Source organism: Solanum stenotomum, chromosome 1, assembly GCF_019186545.1.
Source record: "Solanum stenotomum isolate F172 chromosome 1, ASM1918654v1, whole genome shotgun sequence".
In the NCBI taxonomy this organism is placed as follows: domain Eukaryota; kingdom Viridiplantae; phylum Streptophyta; class Magnoliopsida; order Solanales; family Solanaceae; genus Solanum; species Solanum stenotomum.
In genome coordinates, this window is record NC_064282.1 from 12,465,847 (window position 1) to 12,493,769 (window position 27,923).

Consider the following 27,923-nt stretch of genomic DNA (forward strand, 5'->3'; position numbering starts at 1 on the left):
TCATTAAAATTTGAAAAAAAAAATACAAACATAAAAACTAAAATACACGTTTTTATTAATTAATTAAAATTAAAAATCACAAAAATTAAAATCAAAATTTGTTGATATTCCAAGAATTAAACCCCTATTTCTCCTTTTTCTTTAATTTTCTAACTCTAAGATTTAATTTAACTTAGAGTGAAGGCAGAGATTGATAGCTAAAATTATGTGTGGCGGTTAATTTTACTAAAAGAAAAAGTGTCAAAAATAAATGATACAATGTATAGAGTTATTTTCTCATTAATCAAGAGGTGTTGATTTCGAATCCTCATATGAAAAAATCTTTAGTAATTTAGTATGAATTTAAATTAGTCAGACTCTAAAGCACACGGATGTCTAGGGTGGCATCTATAAATGGGAGTGACTAATTTTTTTTTTCTAATTTGGTGCTTAAGCGCACTATATTTCAGTAAGTGGTAGTGGCGGTAACACAACACCATTGCCTTTGTCTGTGGTCTCATCCATTAACCAACCGCACATCACTTCACTACAAAACAAACCCAATTCTACTACGGCATCTAACTGCAATTTAGCACCAATTAAGTAAGAATTTCTCTAGGCCAGTTATGGTATCTTCTAATCTTTAGATACCCTTTCTTCTTCTTTTGTTTTCTTTCTTTCTTGTTTAACCCATTTTCTTGATATTTAACAAGACACATAACTGGGTAGAGAACAATTCCATGGCTACTTCTTCAGCTTATCTTTGTTGTCCTGCGACTTCTGCTACTGGAAAGAAACATGTTTTCCCAAATGGGTCACCTGGATTCTTGGTTTTTGGTGGTACCCGTTTGTCCAACCGGTTAGTGACCCGAAAGTCGGTTATTCGGGCTGATTTGGACTCTATGGTTTCTGATATGAGTACCAACGGTAAATTTTATCCACTTTCCTCTTTTGATTTTTCATATTTTGTGTGTTAGTAAGGATTCTTGGATTGTAATTTGAGATATTGAACTGAGTTGTGGAAGGGTATTATGTAAATTTGTGTTTTTCTGTGCGTATATTTTGCAGGGAAGTTGTATTTGGGTTTTTGATTTTGTTGTCTAATTTTGGTGGAAGATGAGATTTTTTTGAAGGGTACTAAAACACATACATTGAGGTTAATATGTGTTTTGATGGATGCTTTGCATATCAGCCGTTTGTTTCTTTTAGAAATTAGTTTTCGAGTGTGTTTTGATTGAACATTTGCGATTACTCTTTGAGCTTTTGCTCTTTAAACTTGGATCATTTGACTCAGAGGGGTGGTATTTAATCTATGTTGTGAATTCAGAAGTGCCAGTGGGAGATAGGATTTTTAAGGTTGATGGTTCTTTGTTATCATAGATTTCTTTGTCTAAAAGGAATAATGTTTAGCAAACTAGGGCTTCTTGCATTTCATGTTCAGTTTTGCTTTGCAAGGACTACTGCCAATGCATCACATCCAAACCACTAATTCAATAAAAGAGTAAGCAGCCATAGGTCAGAGGAATGGATTCTTATACTCTTTTTGCTCCAAATAGTTTCAGATTGAATTTAGCTACGAAAACGTGTTTGTTTGCGGTGGGGGAAAGGGGAGAGGGCGGGGCAAAAATGATTAAAATATGAAATTGTGAGTAGCATGAACTCATTTGCTTTTGTCTACTTGCTTTATCAGGATCAGTCTAGGACTGGATATGTCAAGAATATCAGGATTTCTTTTTGGTTCCTTTAGCAATTATAGAAACAAAAGCACAGGCAATATTGGAAATCAAAAGAACTTCACAATTGTTTCAATCTTCTCTCTTTAGACACCTGAAATATATACTTCTTGTGTAACTTAAAGATAAACTAGATGTTGTACCAAAATATTGAAAAAGAAGTATCTAATTGAGGTAAAATAGAAGTTGTGGTATAGTGCCATGAAATCAGGAGGGACATTTTCTGTTGTATAAGTCAATGACTGCTGCTTAACCAAAATTTCAACTTGTAGCTCCAAAAGGGCTATTTCCACCTGAGCCTGAACATTATCGGGGGCCAAAGCTGAAAGTAGCTATTATTGGAGCTGGGCTTGCAGGCATGTCGACTGCTGTGGAGCTCTTGGATCAAGGACATGAGGTTCAGAAGCCTAACATCCCTTTCAAGAAGTGCTATAATCAATTCACTCGAAAACAAAACTATTAATCAAAAAATGAAAAAAATGAACAAGAAAAAGTTGTCTTTATCTTTGTGTTTTTCCCTGTGACCTGGAATACATCATGCCTTCTACTTTTTTTCAGGTGGATATATATGAATCAAGGACTTTTATTGGTGGGAAAGTGGGTTCTTTTGTTGATAGACGTGGGAACCACATTGAAATGGGACTGCACGTGTTCTTTGGTTGCTATAATAATCTGTTCCGTCTGTTGAAAAAGGTGCACAGAGCTTGCCATTCATAGTTCTATAGTATTTCAACTTACTGAGTGGTTGAGCATGCAATATAACTGCATTATTGCTCACTAATATTTAAAGTGCATTTTCAATAATTTAGAGTAAGGTTTGTGCTGAGTATTTATGCCAGTAGAAATGCCTAAGATTAACCTTCATTTAATAGTAGGACATGGAATATTGAAGTGCCAAGGAGTCTTGATAGTTTTTTTTTTGGTTTCCTGTTGATGTTTATCAGTTTAGTAATTCTATTTCTTTTTTCCTGGTTGATGTAGGTGGGTGCTGAAAAAAATCTGCTAGTGAAGGAGCATACTCACACATTTGTAAATAAAGGGGGTGAAATAGGGGGTATGATTTTATATGTGATATAAAATCTTTCATCTAGGGGAACTTTAAAATGCTTTCACAAATGGCTTCTCAAGGAGCATGTCTTCCAATATATACGGTTAACATGGTCTGTTTTATTTATACTTTGTGGTCTATACCCGCAATGCAGAGCTTGATTTCCGCTTTCCGGTTGGAGCACCCTTACATGGAATTAATGCATTTTTGTCTACTAATCAGTTAAAGGTAACATGCTAATGCCCTCTTCGTACTTTGATTTTTCAATTCATGCTATATCTTATACTAAGGAGTAAGGTTGCCTTTGAAATTTGACTTGTGTGCTGCTGCTCATACTTGTGGGTGGAATCTGTTAGTATATCATTTCTTGCTTAGGAAATTTAGCATACATCTAGTAATACTCTTCTTCTTCTCCTTAACTTAAAGAGGAAGGATGAAGAATAAAAATTCAGAAGTCTAAATTTGGTGCGGGTAGGAGGAGAGAAGCAGGATGTGAGGGTAAGGTGCACCATGACATTTTCGAGATTGCTGTTTGGCAGTAAATTTAAAGACAGACTAAGAGGTTAAGTTGCTGAATAGGCAATGCATTTTCTTGAAATGGTAGTATTATTCACAAGCACAGCACTAAGAAAGTACTGCAATACATCGAAAGGCGAAAGATTACACTATTGAAGGCCACCTTTTAATATATCAATGTATAATATGTGCTTATTTTGTATGTCATCTTATGTTGTTAAACGGTTGGGGAATAATGAGGTATTTATTGTTTGAACGTAAGGACGGAGAACTTTGTAGATTGCAAGCATATAACAACATCACTGTACCAAGAAGAAGTGGGAATATGAGATTATCTACCTTTAATGTGGCATTACTAGGTTAGTTACTGTTAAGGTTTGCACTGGGAGAGGGGTTATCACTTTGTGTGGCGGCTACATATGGTATGCAATGATATTTGCTTAAAAAAGTTCTCTTTTCCACCTTTGTTCTAAAGTGCTTGCAAGTATTGTTTCTGCATATATGTACTTGCATGTAAAACTATAAAGACGCAGTGGCCTAATCCAATCATGGAAAGAGAAATTGTTGGTGGGGAAAGGTATAAAGAGAGGGTCAGAACACTTTGAGGACACAATTGACAGGCAAAACTAAAGGCAAACTCGAGAGGAACAACTTCTTTTTGTCTCTTTTGAGCTTTTTCCCCATAAATAAACAGAGATATGTGATGTCTTTTATGTGTTGCTGTTGTTGGAAACCCCGATCAATGCTCATATAATATGTGATTGACGTTAACGTGTTCCTCCCTTTAAATGACAGATTTACGATAAAGCTCGAAACGCTGTAGCTCTTGCCCTTAGTCCAGTGGTGCGGGCTTTAGTTGATCCGGATGGTGCATTGCAGCAGATACGCAATCTAGATAATGTAAGGGTTATTTCCTTCTTTTTTCCTTCTTCTTTACAAGTCAGATGGTCTGTTTCTTTCCTCTCCCCACTACTTGTTCCTTATATTATGTAATGTCTGTTTCAGGTAAGCTTTTCTGAGTGGTTTCTGTCTAAAGGTGGGACGCGTGCTAGCATCCAGAGGATGTGGGATCCTGTTGCATATGCTCTTGGATTCATTGACTGTGACAACATGAGTGCTCGGTGTATGCTCACTATATTTGCATTGTTTGCCACAAAAACGGAGGCTTCCCTATTACGCATGCTTAAAGGTTCTCCTGACGTTTATTTGAGTGGTCCAATTAAGAAGTACATCATGGACAAGGGGGGCAGGTAAGACCAAATATGGAAACAGCTGTGCACTGTGAATTAGCAGATTTGGACCTCGAATTATCTCTTTTTTGTGAACTAGCAGATTTAGGCCTTAAATTTTCTCTTGAATGAACTAGCTATACTCAACTTACTCTGAATCTATTCTTTGTTCACAGGTTCCATCTGAGGTGGGGATGCAGAGAGGTACTCTATGAGACATCCTCTGATGGAAGCATGTATGTTAGTGGGCTTGCCATGTCAAAGGTAAGAGTTTTCTTTCATCAATTTTATTGCTTTTGAATAGAATATCTTTCAATAGGTTCAAGTGTTTTTTATGCATATATAAGTACTTCATGCTGCTTTACAAGTCTGTGTGTGTTAATCAACTGCTATCGTGTCTATGTACAGGCCACTCAGAAGAAAATTGTAAAAGCTGATGCCTATGTGGCTGGTTGGTAATCAACTATATGATTGGACATGTATTTTCCCTCATTTCCCTCCTTTCCAACAGCATGAAAACTGAAATTGTTTTGGGTGATACCTAATTGCAGCATGTGATGTCCCTGGAATTAAAAGATTGGTACCTCAGAAGTGGAGGGAATTGGAATTCTTTGACAACATTTACAAATTGGTCGGAGTGCCTGTTGTTACCGTACAACTACGATACAATGGCTGGGTTACAGAGTTGCAGGACTTGGAGCGTTCGAGGTGATACATTTGTGGCTCAGAAGCAACTATTTTTCTCAATATGAAATTTTTATATGATGAAAGAAATACTAAATCTGTGTTAGATAACAATTCTCTCTGTAATTCAGGCAATTGAAGCGGGCTGCAGGTTTGGACAATCTCCTGTATACACCAGATGCAGATTTCTCTTGCTTTGCAGATCTTGCATTGGCATCTCCGGATGATTACTACATTGAGGGACAAGGCTCATTGCTTCAGTAAGGAATTATGTTCTTATCTTTACTATCAGATAACTGCTCAGCAACTCATTAGATTTAAATCTTCTGGTTATCTTGTTCCTCTCTGATCTATTCTCCTCTATCTTGGTGCCTCCAGATGTGTCCTTACGCCTGGTGACCCTTACATGCCTCTACCAAATGATGAAATCATAAAAAGAGTTACAAAGCAGGTAATTTAGCTTCTTATACGAGCCTCTTTTTTTTCTTTCTGGAAAACCTTGGTACCCACATGTTCTTATATGTGTTAGTGGATGATATATGGTAACAAATTTTGCCAGGGAAAACACTATTTTATGTTGCCGGACAGAGATCGTCCAAACTACATATCATCAATTACATTCTTAAGCTGGAGCATAAATCAAACTAAACCATGATTTTACTTAACAGGAAACAACATATAGGGATAGAGATAGAGATTATTTTTTAAATAACTGAGAATCCGCAAGGGCTAGTGGCACACAATTTGTAACTCTGTGGATAACAGATCAACCCCTATGTCCTTCTCCACTTAAATACAATGTTTTCTGCCGTGACAGGGTTTGAATACGTGACATGCGCCTAACCCACACATCACAAGTTGTGCCCTTTCCACTAGTCCAAAGCCCTAGGAGCGAGATAGATATAATTGACTCAATACCATTTCATCTTTGAATTTCCTATACCGAGAAAAGAATGGAAGTACTCTCTAAAAAAGATAAAAAGGTAATATGTGACCTTGCTGTTTGAAAATCCAAGTAAATGCAACTTAGAAGCACATGCTAGAGTCTTAACAGTTCTTTGTTGACATAATTGGTTCAGATGAGGGATACCTCTTCTATGTGGTTTGCGAGCTATTGCATAGGAGGGGGGTTTTACCCTATGCGCACCCAAAGGGTAGCAGCTGCGGGTTTCCCTCGTCATAAAAAAAAAAAATTGGTTCAAATGAACTAATCAACAAGAGACACGGTCACAGACCAAAACTAAAAATGGAAGCTCTCAGGGGATCTGAGTTAAGCTATTGCAGAAGCAAATGACCCGGTAGGATATGTTATTGCAGAAGCAAATCATCCTAGGCACTTAAACTTCAAAACAAACTTAATGGAAAGCAAATGTCAATTATTTTCTAGTAGTATTTGGGTTTTAAAATCTGTGCCACTATTGTGCTCGAGTGATTTTTAAATCCATGACACTGCCAATAAATTGTAGCTCGATGGCACCTATGAGAGTCTATTACAAAATGCATGGACTCGACTCCCAGTACCCCTCCCCACCTGCTACTCCTCACAAAAAAAAAACATGAAGCTTTGCATCTTCAAGGAATTTCAACTATGTAAAAACACGATGATGAATTAATCTATCAAAATTGGATTCTTTGGATGTCATGCACATGCATTATGTTTTCTAAAGAGAAGCATCCCGGATTAGAATTTTGCATCCCTGAAAGTAAGAATTATATTTCAAAGAAACATTGCCGATTACTTCAGAACCTATGGGTGGTCTTGGCAGCCTAGACTTCCTCCTTCCACCCCCCCCCAAAACCCCCAAAACCCCCACCCCGAGAAAGAAAACAGATGGCTAAAGAAAAGAGAATTATGGTAGGATAGAGATTTTCAACATTTGTCTGGCCACACAAGAAAAAACAATCACTGCATAACTAATATAGCGTGTAGGCTTTGGTCTAGTGGTAAGAGTGCATCGCATGATATGTAGGGTTATGCGCATGTAGCGGATTCAAAACCTACTATAGACAAAAAAAAAAAAGTATTTAAGTGGAAAGAGGCAGAGAGACGGACTAACTTTCCAAATTATACTTCACTTCCCCTTGCGAGTTTCTTTGGTTATCAGAAAAAAGTGTAGCATTTGATTGACTGCATAAGAAGAAATAATTGTCAAAATTAATATTTGCATTAAGTTATATATAAATCAATGTTTATTTTTATGGGGTATAGAACATTTAGTGAGAATGAGTGTATTAGCAGTATGAGGATTAAGCTATTTAATGACAAAAGTGACCTTTGAGTAATCGTTCTTTCTTATGATACTTGCATACTAGTATTTGAATCGAGTGGCTCCTTAATGTGTAAGATATTTTGGTATCAGGTTTTGGCATTATTTCCTTCTTCCCAAGGTCTTGAGGTTACCTGGTCATCAGTTGTGAAGATAGGACAATCTTTATATCGTGAAGGGCCTGGTAAAGACCCATTCAGACCTGATCAGAAAACGCCAGTGGAAAATTTCTTTCTTGCTGGCTCATATACAAAACAGGTACCCTGCTTTTATCCTAAATTCTTACTATTTAGATCCCGTGTATAAAACATGTGATGCTTCTACTCAAGGAAAAGGGATATCACTGTGTTCATGTTATAAAGTGAATCAACCTCAAAAGTTTTATTGGGCAAGTTTAATCTCTGTTTGGCCAACATTTACCCGAAAAAAAGAAGTTGATGGCTGAAAATTGAATTCCGTCTATAGAAGTGTGAATTCTTTATGAGATAGTTATGCATTGATAGTATCCAAATCTGATTGTTGTAAAGAAGAGATCATATGAATGAACAGGATGATAGAATGACAACGAATTGTACAAATTTCTTATATGAATGTTAACAATGAGCTGCAGCCAAGTATGCAATACAACCTGTGATATTTCGTTTCACAGGGATACATCAGCACGCTGATATTCTCAACTAGACTGGTGTTCTTGTGGTTGGTTAAGTTTCATCTTGTGTGGAAATTCTTGTTTTCTTCAGGACTACATCGATAGCATGGAAGGGGCAACTCTTTCAGGTAGGCAAGCTTCTGCATACATATGTAATGTTGGAGAGCAGCTGGTGGCGTTGCGGAAAAAGATCACTGCTGCTGAGTTAAACGAGATCTCTAAAGGTGTGACCCTGTCTGATGAGTTGAGTCTTGTCTGATGACTCACTGCAAAGTCATCCAAATACAACCCAGTTAGGCATTGCACAAGGAAGAATTCTTCTAATTTTTGAGTCCACAAGATGGAAATCAAAAGGTTTAAACATGTTGTATGTATGTAATATTAGTATATCTTCATAGTGATGTATGTATCTATTCTGCCACAATCCAGATTAGTGAAATGGATCTTATTGCTGTTTCATGAATCATTGAGAAGAACTTTGTTACACCTGAGACTTATGAGCCTTTTACTTTTGTGAACACTTTATAATGTTGAGAATATAATCACATAATAAAAGTGCGCTCTCTCTAACAGCTTAAGCTTTTAGATGAAATTGTCACACACTTCAACATGGTATCAGAGCAGACAAAGGTCCTGAGATGGTCACACACTTCAACAAACAATGTAGTGTAGCGTAGCGTAAGGAAAACATGGATAAGTTCAACAAACACACATTAACACTGTTGACTTGTTTGATCGGAAAGATTGACTAATTAAACATAACTGTCAAATAACACAACTCGCTGTTTTTTAACAAAGGAAATCAACCTGAGTACATTGACATACCAAAATAGTACCCATCATATCATATCTCAATTCTCATCTTTCACTTATTCTTTTCTTTTCTTCAAAATAACAAGATTATCTATCTTAAAGATAACATCAGAAAAACTCCATGTGTAAAATGAATTATGTCTTTGCACGGATTGCCCCTACTTCGGGGGTGCTCTTTAGTTTTTGCCCCTAATGCTCATTTAATGAAAAGTTGTGTGCCAAAGTACATTTATGTATGACCTAATTTTGTTCAGCATGAACTTTTGTTTCGTCTGGCATTAGTTCTATAGAAATTAAGTCATTCGGCATAAGTATAAGTGTCTAATTCGCTCGACATAAGTTTAGAAAACGTTTACCTCCATCGACATAAGTTCTATAGGAACTAAGTTATGCTTCTTACGACATAACACTAAACTTATGTATCTATCTACATAAGTTTTGTAGGAGCTAAGTTTTGTCTTTTTTACAGCATATTTCGACCACTCTTTTTGTTACTTAAAGAACAAAATTTAAAGACCACGTCTTATTCATGCTAATGACTGTTACAAATAACCAAGTTTGGGGACAAAAGCTTCCATTTAATTAAATAATAGTAGCATCTCTTTACTCCTGGCATAGTAGTTGTTCTTGAATATAAAATACCAGTAGTACTATTTTAAGCACACCTATTATAATATTGTATGTACTCATATTATTTTAAAATATTTCTTCATTAGCATGAAATACATGCAAAAGCTAGTGTAGTTAAGCATTGCACTCACTGGGATTAATCAGTTCTCCTTCTCCTTATCGATTGCAGCATTGGCAGCAGCATGATCCTCATCCAGGAACAAATCCCACTGTCCTTCCCACTTGATAAAGAACTCTGTATCTTCAAAATACTTCACTCTATGCACATCCCCAGCTGGTGTAAACAAGTAATCCCCAATACCCAAATCATATTTCTCCCCTTTACTCAAATTCCAAACCCTTTTACTACCTTTTAACACCACAAGATCATGCCCGAATGTATGATAATGCGCCGGCTCGACGCCCCTGCAGTGAACCGCACAAATGCTGAAGTAGGACTCTCCCTCACTATGGAAATTGAACCACCGGGCATTATGTCCACAGCATTGAACTCTCTGGACTTCACCAATGAACAAAGATGACAATCACTAGAGGATTCCACTGGTTTCGGAGTACCAATTTTGTTCATTTCATTAACCGAATTTTCTAAAAATTGGTCGATTTCGTCGGGCCATGGGTTAGATCCAGAAGCGGGGCAAGGAGACTTAAACGGTGTTTCTAGAAACGTCTTCAGAACGTCCGAAGCTACCTCCGGCGTGGTATTCATGCCGGAAACAGCGAGAACGTTGCAATTATTGATGGAACGAGCATTCCGGGCTTCGTCCGGGTTAAGACACGTGGCAGCATAGACACCGGGGAACTTGTTAGCGAAAATGGCCACTCCGACGCCGGTACCACAAGCGACGAGTCCTCGAGTCTCAACGGCGGGGTCATCAGCGGCTTGACTAACTCGGCGGCCGATTTCTTCGCCGACAGAGTAGTATTTGTCGGTTCCGAGGTCATCGACTTGGATGTTGAGAGCACGGAGTTGAGAAACTAAGACTTCTTTGAGGTTGCAGCCGAAAGAATCGGCGCCGGCGATGATTTTCAAGGGTCGTTTAGTGGATTGTTGAGCCATGAGATGAGAGAGATTTGGGAGAAGATGATTCACTCACTATTCAGTATTGACTTACACAAACTGCTGTGACTTCTACATGAATTATGGACTGTCATTTTGTAACAAATTTTGTGCTTAACAATAACAATACAATAACGTATTTAATGAAATTAAGTGAGATCAGTATAAAATATACCAAACCTCACTACTACTTTAGAGACAGTTTTCGAAAGACCAAAAAGGTAATATCCTATTCTATATTTATTTACATATATTTTCTTTTCAACTTTCTCTCTTATAAATACAAGAAACTAATGCAATTGATAGAAAATATTTGTTCTGTTTAAATTGATTTGTCTTAATTTTGAATCTTGTATTCTTAAATTAAAAAAAATAAATAAAAAAAATAAAAAAAAAAATAAAAAATAAAAATAAATAAAAATAAATATATATATATATATATATATAATGTATTAAAATATCATGTGATATTTTGAAATAAATTAGAGGAAAAAAAACTTTCTTTTTTAAACACTTACTCACTTATGTATGCAGGTTATTAATCAAATAATTTTAACCTTATATATAATACTCCCTCTGTCTCAATTTATGTAACTTACTTTTCTTTTTAGTCAGTCTAAAAAAGAATGACACATTTCTATATTAACTAACAATTCAACTATAAAATGTATATTTTATCCTTAATGAAATAATTTACAGCCACACAAATCTATATCATTTATTTTGGACCACAAGTTTTAAAAGGTCTTCATTTCTTTCTTAAACTTCGCGCCGAGTCAAACTACCTCACATAAAATGGGATGAAGGGAGTATAATTTTCTGATAAAGAAAATTCATTATCCGACTGAATCTTTTATTATATCCTGGCTCCGCCCTAGGGCTGGCAGGGGACCGGGTCGGCCCCCCCCGAATCGCGATCGGTTCGAGAATCGGCTCGCCGGACCCGGTCCAGTCACTTATCGCGGTTTGGGAGGGATTCGGGATAGGGGACCGGTTAGGGGCCGGTTCACCACTGACTGCAATTTTCAACAACTTGGGTGTTTGGGTTTTCACTTTCTGATTATTGGGTGCAGCGGAGCAGCAGTAGAAACCACCCTGCCCTTTCTAATAAGAAAAAAAAAAAAAACAAGAATTGAACTGGAGAAAGCAGAATTAAACCCCTATTTCTCCTTTTTCTTTAATTTTCTAACTCAAGATTTAATTTAACTTAGAGTGAAGGCAGAGATTAATAGCTAAAATTATGTGTGGCGATTAATTTTACTAAAAGAAAAAGTGTCAAAAATAAATGATGCAATGGATATAGTTGTTTTCTTATTAATCAAGAGGTGTTGATTTCGAATCGTCATATGAAAAAATCTTTAGTAATTTAGAATGAATTTAAATTAGTGAAACTCCAAAGCACAAGGATGTCTAGCGTGGCATCTATAAATGGGAGTGACGAATTTTTTTTTTCCTAATTTGGTGCTTAAGCGAACTATATTTCAGTAAGTGGTAGTGGCGGTAACACAGCACCATTGCCTTTGTCTGTGGTCTTATCCATTAACCAACCGCACATCACTTCGCTACAAAACAAACCCAATTCTTCTTTTGTTTTCTTGCTTTCTTTCTTGTTTAACCCATTTTCTTGATATTTAACAAGACACATAACTGGGTAGAGAACAATTCCATGGCTACTTCTTCAGCTTATCTTTGTTGTCCTGCGACTTCTGCTACTGGAAAGAAACATGTTTTCCCAAATGGGTCACCTGGATTCTTGGTTTTTGGTGGTACCCGTTTGTCCAACCGGTTAGTGACCCGAAAGTCGGTTATTCGGGCTGATTTGGACTCTATGGTTTCTGATATGAGTACCAACGGTAAATTTTATCCACTTTCCTATTTTGATTTTTCATATTTTGTGTGTTAGTAAGGATTCTTGGATTGTAATTTGAGATATTGAACTGAGTTGTGGAAGGGTATTATGTAAATTTGTGTTTTTCTGTGCGTATATTTTGCAGGGAAGTTGTATTTGGGTTTTTGATTTTGTTGTCTAATTTTGGTGGAAGATGAGATTTTTTTGAAGGGTACTAAGACACATACATTGAGGTTAATATTGTGTTTTGATGGATGCTTTGCATATCAGCCGTTTGTTTCTTTTAGAAAATTGGTTTTCAAGTGTGTCTTGATTGAACATTTGCGATTACTCTTTGAGCTTTTGCTCTTTAAACTTGGATCATTTGACTCAGAGGGGTGGTATTTAATCTATGTTGTGAATTCAGAAGTGCCAGTGGGAGATAGGATTTTTAAGGTTGATGGTTCTTTGTACTTTTATATTTTCTTTTCTATCATAGATTTCTTTGTCTAAAAGGAATAATGTTTAGCAAACTAGGGCTTCTTGCATTTCATGTTCAGTTTTGCTTTGCAAGGACTACTGCCAGTGCATCACATCCAAACCACTAATCCTATAAAAGAGTAAGCAGCCATAGGTCTGAGGAATGGATTCTTATACTCTTTTTGCTCCAAATAGTTTCAGATTGAATTTAGCTACGAAAACGTGTTTGTTTGTGGTGGGGGAAAGGGGAGAGGGCGGAGCAAAAATAATTAAAATATGAAATTGTGAGAAGCATGAACTAATTCGCTTTTGTCTACTTGCTTTGTCAGGATCAGTCTAGGACTGGATATGTCAAGAATATCAGGATTTCTTTTTGGTTCCTTTAGCTATTATTGGAACAAAAGCATAGGCAATATTGGAAATCAAAAGAACTTCACAATCATTTCAATCTTCTCTCTTTAGACACCTGAAATATATACTTCTTGTGTAACTTAAAGATAAACTAGATGTTGTAACAAAATATTAAAAAATAAGTATCTAAATGAGGTAAAATAGAAGTTGTGGTATAGTGCCATGATATCAGGAGGGACATTTTCTGTTGTATAAGTCAATGAACTGCTGCTTAACCAAAATTTCAACTTGCAGCTCCAAAAGGGCTATTTCCACCTGAGCCTGAACATTATCGGGGGCCAAAGCTGAAAGTAGCTATTATTGGAGCTGGGCTTGCAGGCATGTCGACTGCTGTGGAGCTCTTGGATCAAGGACATGAGGTTCAGAAGCCTAACATCCCTTTCAAGAAGTGCTATAATCAATTCACTCGAAAACAAAACTATTAACCAAAAAATGAAAAAAATGAACAAGAAAATGTTGTCTTAATCTTTGTGTTTTTCCCTGTGACCTGGAGTACATCACGTCTTCTACTTTTTTTCAGGTGGATATATACGAATCAAGGACTTTTATTGGTGGGAAAGTGGGTTCTTATGTTGATAGACGTGGGAACCATATTGAAATGGGACTGCACGTGTTCTTTGGTTGCTATAATAATCTGTTCCGTCTGTTGAAAAAGGTGCACAGAGATCACCATTCATAGTTCTATAGTATTTCAACTTACTGAGAGGTTGAGCATGCAATAGAACTGCATTATTGCTCACTGATAGTTAAAGTGCATTTCCAATATTTTAGAGTGAGGTTTGTGCTGAGTATTTATGCCAGTAGAAATGCCTAAGATTAACCTTCATTTAATAGTAGGACATGGAATATTGAAGTGACAAGGAGTCTTGATAGTTTTTTTCTTGGTTTCCTATTGATGTTTATCAGTTACGTAATTCTGTTTCTTTTTTCCTGGTTGATGTAGGTGGGTGCTGAAAAAAATCTGCTAGTGAAGGAGCATACTCACACATTTGTAAATAAAGGGGGTGAAATAGGGGGTATGATTTTATATGTGATACAAAATCTTTCATCTAGGGGAACTTTAAAATGCTTTCACAAATGACTCCTCGAGGAACATGTCTTCCAATATATGACAGTTAACATGGTCTGTTTTATTTATACTTTGCGGTCTATACCTCAATGCAGAGTTTGATTTTCGCTTTCCAGTTGGAGCACCCTTACATGGAATTAATGCATTTCTGTCTACTAATCAGTTAAAGGTAACATGCTAATGCCCTCTTCGTACTTTGATTTTTCAATTCATGCTATATCTTATACTAAGGGTAAGGTTGCCTTTGAAATTTGACTTTTGTGCTTCTGCTCATACTTGTGGGTGGAATCTGTTAGTATATCATTTCTTGCTTAGAAAATTTAGCATACATCTAGTAATACTCTTCTTCTTAACTTAAGAGGAAGGATGAAGAATACAAATTCAGATGTCTAAATTTGGTGCTGGTAGGAGGAGAGAGGCAGGATGTGAGTGTAACCATGACATTTTCGAGATTGCTGTTTGGCAGTAAATTTAAAGACAGACTAAGAACTTAAGTTGCTGAATAGGCAATACATTTTCTTGAAATGGTAGTATTATTCACAAGCACAGCACTATGAAAGTACTACAATACCTATCGAAAGGTGAAAGATTACACTATTGAAGGCCACCTTTTAATATATCAATGTATAATATGTGCTTATTTTGTATGTCATCTTATGTTGTTAAAAGGTTGGGGAATGATAAGATATTTCTTGTTTGAACGTAAGGACGGAGAATTTTGTAGATTGCAAGCATATAACAACATCACTGTACCGAGAAGAAGTGGGAATATGAGATTATCTACCTTTAATGTGGCATTTCTAGGTTAGTTACTGTTAAGGTTCACACTGGGGATAACGCCTTATGGAGAGGGGTTATCACTTTGTGTGGCGGCTACATATGGTATGCAATGATATTTGCTTGAAAAAGTTCTCTTTTCCACCTTTGTTCTAAAGTGCTTGCAAGTATTGTTTCTGCATATATGTACATGCATGTAAAACTATAAAGACGCAGTGGCCTAATCCAATCATGAAAAAAGAAATTGTTGGTGGGGAAAGGTATAAAGAGAGGGTCAGAACACTTTGAGGGCACAATTGACAGGCAAAACTAAAGGCAAACCCGAGAGGAACAAACTTCTTTTTTCTCTTTTGAATTTTTTCCCCGTAAATAAACAGAGATATGTGATGTCTTCTATGTGTTGCTGTTATTGGAAACCCCGATCAATGCTCATATTATATGTGATTGACATTATCGTGTTCCTCCCTTTAAATGGCAGATTTATGATAAAGCTCGAAATGCTGTAGCTCTTGCCCTTAGTCCAGTGGTGCGGGCTTTAGTTGATCCGGATGGTGCATTGCAGCAGATACGCAATCTAGATAATGTAAGGGTTATTTCCTTCTTCTTTTTTCCTTCTTGTATACAAGTCAGATAGTCTGTTTCTGTCCTCTCCCCACTACTTGTTCCTTATATTATGTAATGTCTGTTTCAGGTAAGCTTTTCTGAGTGGTTTCTGTCTAAAGGTGGGACGCGTGCTAGCATCCAGAGGATGTGGGATACTGTTGCATATGCTCTTGGATTCATTGACTGTGACAACATGAGTGCTCGGTGTATGCTCACTATATTTGCATTGCTTGCCACAAAAACAGAGGCTTCCCTATTATGCATGCTTAAAGGTTCTCCTGACGTTTATTTGAGTGGTCCAATTAAGAAGTACATCATGGACAAGGGGGGCAGGTAAGACCAAATATGGAAACAGCTGTGCACTGTGAATTAGCAGATTTAGACCTTGAATTATCTCTTTTTTGTGAACTAGCGGATTTAGGCCTTAAATTTTCACTTGAATGAACTAGCTATACTCAACTTACTCTGAATCTATTCTTTGTTCACAGGTTCCATCTGAGGTGGGGATGCAGAGAGGTACTCTATGAGACCATCCTCTGATGGAAGCATGTATGTTAGTGGGCTTGCCATGTCAAAGGTAAGAGTTTTCTTTCATCAATTTTATTGCTTTTGAATAGAATATCTTTCAATAGGTTCAAATGTTTTTATGCATATATAAGTACTTCATGCTGCTTTACAAGTCTCTGTGTGTTAATCAACTGCTATCGTGTCTATGTACAGGCCACTCAGAAGAAAATTGTAAAAGCTGATGCCTATGTGGCTGGTTGGTAATCAACTATATGATTGGACATGTATTTTCCCTCATTTCCCTCCTTTCCAACAGCATGAATACTGAAACTGTTTTGGGTGATATCTAATTGCAGCATGTGATGTCCCTGGAATTAAAAGATTGGTACCTCAGAAGTGGAGGGAATTGGAATTCTTTGACAACATTTACAAATTGGTCGGAGTGCCTGTTGTTACCGTACAACTACGATACAATGGCTGGGTTACAGAGTTGCAGGACTTGGAGCGTTCGAGGTGATACATTTTTGGCTCAGAAGCAACTATTCTTCTCAATATGAAATTTTTATATGATGAAAGAAATACTAAATCTGTGTGTTAGATAACAATTCTCTCTGTAATTCAGGCAATTGAAGCGCGCTGCAGGTTTGGACAATCTCCTTTATACACCAGATGCAGATTTCTCTTGCTTTGCAGATCTGGCATTGGCATCTCCAGATGATTACTACATTGAGGGACAAGGCTCATTGCTTCAGTAAGGAATTATGTTCTTATCTGTACTATCAGATAACTTGCTCAGCAACACATTAAATTTAAATCTTCTGGTTATCTTGTTCCTCTCTGATCTATTCTCCTCTATCTTGGTGCCTCCAGATGTATCCTTACGCCTGGTGACCCTTACATGCCTCTACCAAATGATGAAATCATAAAAAGAGTTACAAAGCAGGTAATTTAGCTTCTTATACGAGCCTCTTTTTTTTTTTTTTTTTTCTGGAAAACCTTGGTACCCACATGTTCTTATGTGTGTTAGTGGATGATATAAGGTAACAAATTATGCCAGGGAAAACACTATTTTATGTTGCTGGACAGAGATCGTCCAAACTACATATCGTCAATTACATTCTTAAGCTGGAGCATAAATCAAACTAAACCATGAGTTTACTTAACAGGAAACAATATATAGGGATAGAGATAGAGAATTATTTTTTAAATAACTGAGAATCCGCAAGGGCTGGTGGCACACAATTTGTAACTCTGTGGATAACGGGTCAACCCCTATATCCTTCTCCACTTAAATACAATGTTTTCTGCCGTTACAGGATTTGAATACGTGACATGCGCCTAACCCACACAACACAAGTTGAGCCCTTTCCACTAGTCCAAAGCCCTAGGGGGAGATAGATATAATTGACTCAATACTGTTTATTCTTTGAATTTCCTATACCGATAAACGAATGGAAGTACTCTCTGAAAAAGATAAAAAGGTAATATGTGACCTTGCTGTTTGAAAATCCAAGTAAATGCAACTTAGAAGCACATGTTATAGTCTTAATAGTAGGCCCTTAAACTTCAAAACAAGCTTAATAATGGAAAGCAAATGTCAATTATTTTATAGTAGTATTTGGGTTTTAAAATCTGTGCCACTAGTGTACTTGAGGGATTTTAAAATCCATGACACTGCCAATAAATTGTAGCTCCATGGCACCTATGAGAGTCTATTACAAAATGCATGCACTCGACTCCCAGTACCCCTTCCCACCTTCTACTCCCCACAAAAAAAAAACATGAAGCTTTGCGTCTTCAAGGAATTTCAACTATTTAAAAACACGGTGATGAGTTAATCTATCAAAATTAGATTCTTTGGATGTCATGCACATGCATTATGTTTTCTAAAGAGAAGCATCCTAGAATAGAATTTCGCATCCCTGAAACTAAGAATTATATTTCAAAGAAACATTGCCAATTACTTCAGAACCTGTGGGTGGTTTGGCAGCCTAGACTTCCTCCTTCCACCCCACCCCGAGAAAGAAAACAGATGGCTAAAGAAAAGAGAATTATGGTAGGATAGAGATTTTCAACATTTGTCTGATCGCACAAGAAAAAACAATCACTGCATAACTAATATAGTGTCTAGTGTCATGTCCCGCCACTATCCGAGCCCAAATTTTGCAGCCGAGTAGGCGTAGAGGTTTCTAGAGTTAAGGAAAGAACTCTAGAATGCCTTAGATATTTCAAGAAAGCCTTGGAGAATTCTAGACTATGTAGAATTCTCTAGAAAGGGGGCCAATGTGTAAATACTTTAGGGACTTCTCATGTAAATATTAATTGCACTTTAGTCCTTAGGAAGTAGTATAAATAGAGGTGCCTCTCATTTGCAAGGCATCACTCAAGTGTAAAGCAATCTTCCAAAAGCAATATAAATGCCTTCTTCCAAAACTCTCTCTTTGTTCTTTCTAAGTCTTTTCTTAAGCATTCTCTTAGCGATCCAAGTCTTAAAGGCTTCCTTGAATTTACAAGATCTTGAAAGAGTAGTGAGTAAATTGTCAAGGGCCGCACGGAACTTTAGCCAACACTCTAAGTCCGTGACAGGCTTTGGTCTAATGGTAAGAGTGCATCGCATGATATGTAGGGTTATGCGCATGTAGCGGATTCAAAACCTACTATAGACAAAAAAAAAAAGGTATTTAAGTGGAAAGAGGCAGAGAGACGGATTAATTTTCTCCTGAGTTCCAAATTATACTTCACTTGCCCTTGCGAGTTTCTTTGGTTATCAGAAAAAAATGTAGCATTTGATTGACTGCATAAGAAGAAATAACTGTCACAAATAATATTTGCATCAAGTTAAATGTAAATCAATGTTTAATTTTATGGGGTTTAGAACATTTAGTGAGAATGAGTGTGTATTAGCAGTATGAGGATTAAGCTATTTAATGACAAAAGTGACCTTTGAGTAATCGTTCTTTCTTATAATAGTTGCATACTAGTATTTGAATCAAGTGGCTCCTTAATGTGTGATATTTTGGTATCAGGTTTTGGCATTATTTCCTTCTTCCCAAGGTCTTGAGGTTACCTGGTCATCAGTTGTGAAGTTAGGACAATCTTTATATCGTGAAGGGCCTGGTAAAGACCCATTCAGACCTGATCAGAAGACGCCAGTCGAAAATTTCTTTCTTGCTGGCTCATATACAAAACAGGTACCCTGCTTTTATCCTAAATTCTTACTATTTAGATCCCGTGTATAAAACATGTGATGCTTCTACTCAAGGAAAAGGGATATCACTGTGTTCATGTTATAAAGTGAATCAACCTCAAAAGTTTTATTGGGCAAGTTTAATCTCTGTTTGGCCAACATTTACCCGAAAAAAAGAAGTTGATGGCTGAAAATTGAATTCCGTCTATAGAAGTGTGAATTCTTTATGAGATAGTTATGCATTGATAGTATCCAAATCTGATTGTTGTAAAGAAGAGATCATATGAATGAACAGGATGATAGAATGACAACGAATTGTACAAATTTCTTATATGAATGTTAACAATGAGCTGCAGCCAAGTATGCAATACAACCTGTGATATTTCGTTTCACAGGGATACATCAGCACGCTGATATTCTCAACTAGACTGGTGTTCTTGTGGTTGGTTAAGTTTCATCTTGTGTGGAAATTCTTGTTTTCTTCAGGACTACATCGATAGCATGGAAGGGGCAACTCTTTCAGGTAGGCAAGCTTCTGCATACATATGTAATGTTGGAGAGCAGCTGGTGGCGTTGCGGAAAAAGATCACTGCTGCTGAGTTAAACGAGATCTCTAAAGGTGTGACCCTGTCTGATGAGTTGAGTCTTGTCTGATGACTCACTGCAAAGTCATCCAAATACAACCCAGTTAGGCATTGCACAAGGAAGAATTCTTCTAATTTTTGAGTCCACAAGATGGAAATCAAAAGGTTTAAACATGTTGTATGTATGTAATATTAGTATATCTTCATAGTGATGTATGTATCTATTCTGCCACAATCCAGATTAGTGAAATGGATCTTATTGCTGTTTCATGAATCATTGAGAAGAACTTTGTTACACCTGAGACTTATGAGCCTTTTACTTTTGTGAACACTTTATAATGTTGAGAATATAATCACATAATAAAAGTGCGCTCTCTCTAACAGCTTAAGCTTTTAGATGAAATTGTCACACACTTCAACATGGTATCAGAGCAGACAAAGGTCCTGAGATGGTCACACACTTCAACAAACAATGTAGTGTAGCGTAGCGTAAGGAAAACATGGATAAGTTCAACAAACACACATTAACACTGTTGACTTGTTTGATCGGAAAGATTGACTAATTAAACATAACTGTCAAATAACACAACTCGCTGTTTTTTAACAAAGGAAATCAACCTGAGTACATTGACATACCAAAATAGTACCCATCATATCATATCTCAATTCTCATCTTTCACTTATTCTTTTCTTTTCTTCAAAATAACAAGATTATCTATCTTAAAGATAACATCAGAAAAACTCCATGTGTAAAATGAATTATGTCTTTGCACGGATTGCCCCTACTTCGGGGGTGCTCTTTAGTTTTTGCCCCTAATGCTCATTTAATGAAAAGTTGTGTGCCAAAGTACATTTATGTATGACCTAATTTTGTTCAGCATGAACTTTTGTTTCGTCTGGCATTAGTTCTATAGAAATTAAGTCATTCGGCATAAGTATAAGTGTCTAATTCGCTCGACATAAGTTTAGAAAACGTTTACCTCCATCGACATAAGTTCTATAGGAACTAAGTTATGCTTCTTACGACATAACACTAAACTTATGTATCTATCTACATAAGTTTTGTAGGAGCTAAGTTTTGTCTTTTTTACAGCATATTTCGACCACTCTTTTTGTTACTTAAAGAACAAAATTTAAAGACCACGTCTTATTCATGCTAATGACTGTTACAAATAACCAAGTTTGGGGACAAAAGCTTCCATTTAATTAAATAATAGTAGCATCTCTTTACTCCTGGCATAGTAGTTGTTCTTGAATATAAAATACCAGTAGTACTATTTTAAGCACACCTATTATAATATTGTATGTACTCATATTATTTTAAAATATTTCTTCATTAGCATGAAATACATGCAAAAGCTAGTGTAGTTAAGCATTGCACTCACTGGGATTAATCAGTTCTCCTTCTCCTTATCGATTGCAGCATTGGCAGCAGCATGATCCTCATCCAGGAACAAATCCCACTGTCCTTCCCACTTGATAAAGAACTCTGTATCTTCAAAATACTTCACTCTATGCACATCCCCAGCTGGTGTAAACAAGTAATCCCCAATACCCAAATCATATTTCTCCCCTTTACTCAAATTCCAAACCCTTTTACTACCTTTTAACACCACAAGATCATGCCCGAATGTATGATAATGCGCCGGCTCGACGCCCCTGCAGTGAACCGCACAAATGCTGAAGTAGGACTCTCCCTCACTATGGAAATTGAACCACCGGGCATTATGTCCACAGCATTGAACTCTCTGGACTTCACCAATGAACAAAGATGACAATCACTAGAGGATTCCACTGGTTTCGGAGTACCAATTTTGTTCATTTCATTAACCGAATTTTCTAAAAATTGGTCGATTTCGTCGGGCCATGGGTTAGATCCAGAAGCGGGGCAAGGAGACTTAAACGGTGTTTCTAGAAACGTCTTCAGAACGTCCGAAGCTACCTCCGGCGTGGTATTCATGCCGGAAACAGCGAGAACGTTGCAATTATTGATGGAACGAGCATTCCGGGCTTCGTCCGGGTTAAGACACGTGGCAGCATAGACACCGGGGAACTTGTTAGCGAAAATGGCCACTCCGACGCCGGTACCACAAGCGACGAGTCCTCGAGTCTCAACGGCGGGGTCATCAGCGGCTTGACTAACTCGGCGGCCGATTTCTTCGCCGACAGAGTAGTATTTGTCGGTTCCGAGGTCTTCGACTTGGATGTTGAGAGCACGGAGTTGAGAAACTAAGACGTCTTTGAGGTTGCAGCCGAAGGAATCGGCGCCGGCGATGATTTTCAAGGGTCGTTTAGTGGATTGTTGAGCCATGAGATGAGCTTTGGGAGAAGATGATTCACTCACTATTCTTCAGTATTGACTTACACACACTGCTGTGACTTCTACATGAATGAATTATGGACCGTCATTTTATAACAAATTTTGTGCTTAACAATAACAATACAATAACGTATTTAATGAAATTAAGTGAGATCAGTAGAAAATATACCAAACCTCACCACTACTTTAGAGACCGTTTTCGAAAGACCAAAAAAGTAATATACTATTCTATATTTACATGTATTTTCTTTGTGTGCCGATTTTCTTTTCAACTTTCTCTCTTATAATAAATATACAAGAAACTAATGCAATTGATAGAAAATATTTATTCTGTTTAAATTGATTTGTCTTAATTTTGAATCTTGTAGTCTTAAATTAAAAAAATATATATAATGTATCATGTGATATTTTGAAATAAATTAGAGGAAAAAAAACATTCATTTTTAAACACTTATCACTTATGTATGCAGCCTGCAAGTTATTAATCAAATAATTTTAACCTTATATATAATACTCCCTCTGTTTCAATTTATGTGACTTACTTTTTTTTTAGTCAGTCTAAAAAAGAATGACACATTTCTATATTAAGTAACAATTTAACTATAAAATGTATATTTTATCCTTAATGAATGATTTATAGCCACACAAATTTATATCATTCATTTTGGACCACAAATTTTAAAAGGTCTTCATTTCTTTCTTAAACTTCGCGCCAAGTCAAACTACCTCACATAAAATGGGACGGAGGGAGTATAATTTTCTAATAAAGAAAATTCATTATTCGACTGAATCTTTTATTATATCCTGGCTTCGCCCTAGGGCTGGCAGGGGGACCGAGTCGGCCCGCCCCGGCTCGTGATCGGTTTGAGAACTGGCTCGCCGGACCCGGTTCAGTCACTTCTCGCAGTTTGGGAGGGATTCGGGATAGGGGACCGGTTAGGGGCCGGTTCACCCCTTTGGTCCCGGTCGACCCGGCCCGACTGAACTGACTGATTTCGCAGGATCCCCTACCACCCGCCCACTTTTATACTTTAATTTAAACCCTCAAGTTATCATAAATACACTTTAACCCATTTTTAATATTATAAATACCCCTTTATCCCTTATTATTTCTTACAAAATCATTTATTCTCTCATCTATTTTCTATATCCTCTCAATCTTAAGTCTCAATTTTTTATTCCATTTAAGTCTCATATTATATTATAATATATATTTCAATTCTAAATTTTCATATTATATCATAATATATATAATTCTCATATTTGCTATCAAGTATTGAAGTTCCAAATTACAAGTTACAACAAATTATAAGCTTCAAGAATCGGTTATTCGGTTATTACGTATGCTATTAACGCAGACGTTTGGTACATTCGTTTCATAATATTTATATTTTATTTTTCGTCATTAATTTTTGTGTTATTATTATTTTTATATTACACTTTACATATAATTAAATATGAGTTCTAGCAAAAAAGATACCGGTAAAGGAAAAGAGAGAGAACCAAGTGGCATTAATAAATTATTTAATTTTAATAAAAAAAGTAGTAAGAAAAAAAAAAGAGTAAATGTGGTGGTACTTCTTCTAAATCAATGTCTAGAGTTAGATTAAATACAAATGATTCTACTTATGTTGATGATACTTTTTAAGATATAGATTCAAATGTTCAACTCGATCATGAAATTTTACAACAAATTTATGGTGGTAATCCTTATCTTGATGAAAATTCAGGTGAAGAAGTAGAAGTTGGTTCGGGAGAAGATGAATTAAAAGATACACCTACTAGTCCGGTGACAGAAGTTCCAAATGAAATTACAAATTCAACGGAGCAAAATTGTGGACGCCCACCCCTTATACCTCCTGCAAGGGAGAAGGTGAAGTATCAATGCCCTAAAACTTCTGTTGTGTGGCAATTTATGACTTTAGATAAGGAAAACTCTATTGTTATTTGTAATAAGTGTAAGTAGCATTTTAAACATAAACAAGGTGGAGGTCAAGGTGGGACGGGGATTTAAATAGACATTTGTTATCTTGTGTGCCGATTCAATATAAAGAAGCTAAAACATTAGCCGGTAGGAAAAAAGGAATTTCAGTTAATGATTTTGATATTAATGTTAATGAATCGGTAGGGGATTCTAACATGGTTCAAGGAACATTAGATCCTTCTAACCCCGGTGGTCCACTAACACAACGTAAATATAATAAGGAAAGAGATCGCGAAAATTTAGCTAAAATGATTTCTATTTGTGGTTTGCCTTATAGTTTTCCTTCACACCCCGATTTTATTGAATATATTCAACAAACTTATAATCCTACTTATAGAGGTTTTTCAAGAAATATTGTTAAATCTGATGTTTTTGTATATCAAGATAAACATTGTCAATATCTTCGTTGTATATTTAACATATTAGATTGTAGAGTGTCTATAACTTCGGACATGGGTCGTAGTGTTAATGGACATGATTATTTAACTATTACAACATATTGAATTGATCATAACTGGAATTTGCAAAAAAAGAATCTTAAGTTATAAAGAATGTGTAGAGAAAAAAACTGGTGCATATATAGCTTCAGATATTTTGAGTGTTCTAGATTATTACATGCTTATAGATAAAGTTATGTTTGCCGCATTAGATAATGCATCTAATAATACAAACGCTCCTAGTATGTTAAAAGTTAGATTATGTCCAATTGATGTTAAAACTTTTCATGTTAGATGTGTTGCACATGTATTAAATTTAGTTGTACAAGATGGTATTTCATTATTTGATTGTGGTTGTATGAAAATTGAATATGTTGTTGCCCGGATTTTTTATGCTCATAAAGCTGCTAGAATTAGGGAATTTAATAAGTGTTGTGTACTATGTGATTTGCCACCAAGAAAAATTTCAAGACATATTAAAACAAGGTGGAATTCTTTTTACGAAATGCTTTCAGTTGCTTACCAATATAAAGGACCCGTACAAATGGTGTTTAATGCTCATAATGCTGATCCATTAGATAGAATTTGTGAAGAAGATTGGGAAGAAACTAATGAACTTATTAGAATTTTTTAGACTTTTTTATGATGCTACAACCAAGTTTTCTGGAATTTATTATCCTACTATTTCTTCAGTATTAATAAATATTTGTGCTATTTCAATTCAATTTTCTAAATACAAAAAAATTAAAAAAAATTAGAGTTGCAATTGAAAGTATGATTGAAAAATTAAAAATATATTTTTTTCCTATTCCTCAAATTTATTTAACGGCTACTTTACTTCATCCTGACTATAAATTACGAGGTGTGCAGGGACTTGTTGACACTTTAAAAATTTTACCGGAAGAAATTCCAACTTGTGAAATGTGTAAATCTAGCATAAAAGTAGAAGCAAAAATTTTGTATGAAAAATATAGAACTACAGGAAATACTTAAGGAGAAGTTGGTCAAACTTCTAATCCTCAGAGTAAAGCTCGAATTTCAAGTTATATGCGAGGTTTTCATGGTCTTAATTCTACTAACCGTGATGATTTTGAAGAATATCATAATCAATCTTTAGAAACAGTGGAAGACAAAGATGGCAATGAAGATTTATTAGCATGGTGGAGGAGGCGGAGCGTTGCATTTCCAATTTTGAGCAAAATGGTTCATGATGTTCTAGCTATTCAAGCTTCATCAGTTGCATCAGAGGTTGCTTTTAGTGCGGCAAGGTTTCAAATTGGCGATCATAGACATTCATTGGCGGAAGAAAGTTTGGAAACATCAGTTTTATTTAGAGACTGGGTCAATGTCGAGAGGAGGAATTATAATTTGCCAAGGTTAAGTTCCAAACAAGAAGCTTGGATTAATGCGGTAATTGGATCTAGTGATGATGAGTTAGAGTCACAAGAGTTTCTAGCAAGTTTGTCAACACCGGAGGATGTTATCGTCGATATGATGCGACAATTAGAATTGAATTTTAAAGGAGAATACAAATATTAGATTACATCCGTGAACTAATTGAAACAGAACCCTTCCTAGAAGGTGGCTGCGTAAATTAGTTACTCATCTAATATTTGTAACAAATATTAGTTTTACATATGAGAACTTATTGAAACAGAACCCTTCCTAGAAGGTGGTTGCGTAGATTAGTTACTCCGCTAATATTTGTAAATTGTAACTTCTAAGTTCTAAGTTGCAATTAGATTTTATTGAATAAATTTGAAGGCTTTATTCAAGTCTTTTTTATATAACTATTGTCTTGCATTTTAATTTTAATTTTAAAATACTTAATTTAAAAATTGAAATTTGACATTTGAAATTTCAAGTTAAATTCTTTTAAAATATTTAAAATACAAATTTGAACTTCTCAAATTTGAAATTTGAAACTTGAAATTTGAAATTTGAAAACTTAAGCATTTTTTATTAGCTAAAAATGTTATTGAAAACTAAATAAACTAAAAATGCTATTCAATAACATATAATTTCAATACAAATAAATAAACATATAAAAAAAATAAAAATCCTACGTCCTGTCTCATCCCGCCAAACTCCGTCCCATCCCGTATATATAGTGGGACGGGATGGGACGAATTTTTATCCCCCCCAATCCCGATCCCCCCAAAATCCCCACCAAGGCGTCCCCTATCCCGTCCCCGTCCCTTGCCAGCCCTACTCCGCCCAGATGCATATAAGTTGTAACTCACATATGTAAACTAAAAAAATAATTGAAGCGCTACCAATAAGTTAAAAATAAGCTAAATAAGGGAGACAATCAAGCTAAATAGTTGGGTTGGTGCCGGTAAGTTTAGAAAGCTAACCGAAGGAGGAGGTAAACAAACTACTTTCTCCGTCCAATATATTTTTTAAGACATTATATTTATTATATATTTATATTAAAGAATAATATAGTAAAATTATCCTTCTACTTATAATTTCTTAAGAAATATGAAAATAATTTTGGAGATGAATTTTTTGTTTCACATGTAAATAATTTTGCCTATTAATAAATACCCTCATGTACTAAAAAGGTCTTTTATTAATGAGCCACCACTAGATGCTTCTCTCTTTTCTGTGAGAAATTATTACTCACTCCAGTAAGCTTTTAAAGTAATAAGTTTTGAGCAGGAAAACATATTTATCCTGTAAATATTATGATTTGCCACTACTACTTTTTAATCTTACTGGTTTTCATCCCTTTAGTATATCAGAAATTGTTGTTGAGAGGCTAAGGCCCGTTTGGCCATGCGATATGAAATTATGATATGATATCAAAATATGAAATCATGAGATGAAATTGAAATTTTGTTTGGACATGCTATACAAAATTTTTGTGTTGTATATTTTTTCATAAACATAAAACCTCATAAGTTGTAAAACTATTAAAATAGCCTCAATTATTTATTCAATTTTACCAAATAAACAAAAAAGTATAAAATTGCATAATAAATTATTACAAAACTATTTGTTCTCCAATTAAGTTATTGTTTCATCTAACTTTAATTCAATAAAAAAAATTGAACATAAATTGTAGTGTATTAGTCTTTAATATAATCCTCCCACATAGTACGGACAATCTGCTCACATTGAACTTG

General features: G+C 35.8%; 2 protein-coding genes and 2 pseudogenes across 4 annotated transcripts; 2 read left to right on the plus strand and 2 right to left on the minus strand.

Moving 5' to 3' along the window:
- The first annotated feature begins 430 nt into the window (after window positions 1-430).
- Window positions 431-20,315, plus strand: LOC125853351 (zeta-carotene desaturase, chloroplastic/chromoplastic). Of its 2 annotated transcripts, XM_049533022.1 has the most exons (15): window positions 431-906; window positions 1,985-2,109; window positions 2,271-2,405; window positions 2,694-2,766; window positions 2,915-2,988; window positions 4,072-4,176; window positions 4,282-4,526; window positions 4,682-4,769; window positions 4,914-4,956; window positions 5,057-5,213; window positions 5,321-5,449; window positions 5,568-5,640; window positions 7,550-7,714; window positions 8,197-8,378; window positions 20,137-20,315. In XM_049533022.1, the coding sequence occupies exons 1-14, from the start codon at window positions 720-722 to the stop codon at window positions 8,362-8,364; spliced, it is 1,767 nt and encodes a 588-aa protein (XP_049388979.1). In that variant the 5' UTR covers window positions 431-719; the 3' UTR covers window positions 8,365-8,378; window positions 20,137-20,315. The 2 variants fall into 2 exon arrangements, with proteins under 2 accessions (XP_049388979.1, XP_049388977.1); XM_049533020.1 differs by lacking the exon at window positions 20,137-20,315 and having other exon boundaries at window positions 8,197-8,558.
- LOC125853364 (DNA damage-repair/toleration protein DRT102-like) lies at window positions 9,606-10,661 on the minus strand (annotated as a pseudogene).
- LOC125853352 (zeta-carotene desaturase, chloroplastic/chromoplastic-like) lies at window positions 12,230-20,315 on the plus strand (annotated as a pseudogene). The gene is made up of 14 exons (XR_007445157.1): window positions 12,230-12,458; window positions 13,559-13,683; window positions 13,845-13,979; window positions 14,268-14,340; window positions 14,489-14,562; window positions 15,649-15,753; window positions 15,862-16,106; window positions 16,262-16,350; window positions 16,494-16,536; window positions 16,637-16,793; window positions 16,903-17,031; window positions 17,151-17,223; window positions 19,307-19,471; window positions 19,954-20,315. The product of XR_007445157.1 is annotated as a zeta-carotene desaturase, chloroplastic/chromoplastic-like (transcript).
- A 1,057-nt stretch (window positions 20,316-21,372) lies between these two features.
- LOC125853363 (DNA damage-repair/toleration protein DRT102-like) lies at window positions 21,373-22,437 on the minus strand. The gene is given in 2 exon segments (XM_049533045.1): window positions 21,373-21,708; window positions 21,711-22,437. Coding segments are annotated over 2 exon segments (915 nt in total). The 5' UTR covers window positions 22,363-22,437; the 3' UTR covers window positions 21,373-21,445.
- Window positions 22,438-27,923: the final 5,486 nt, after the last annotated feature.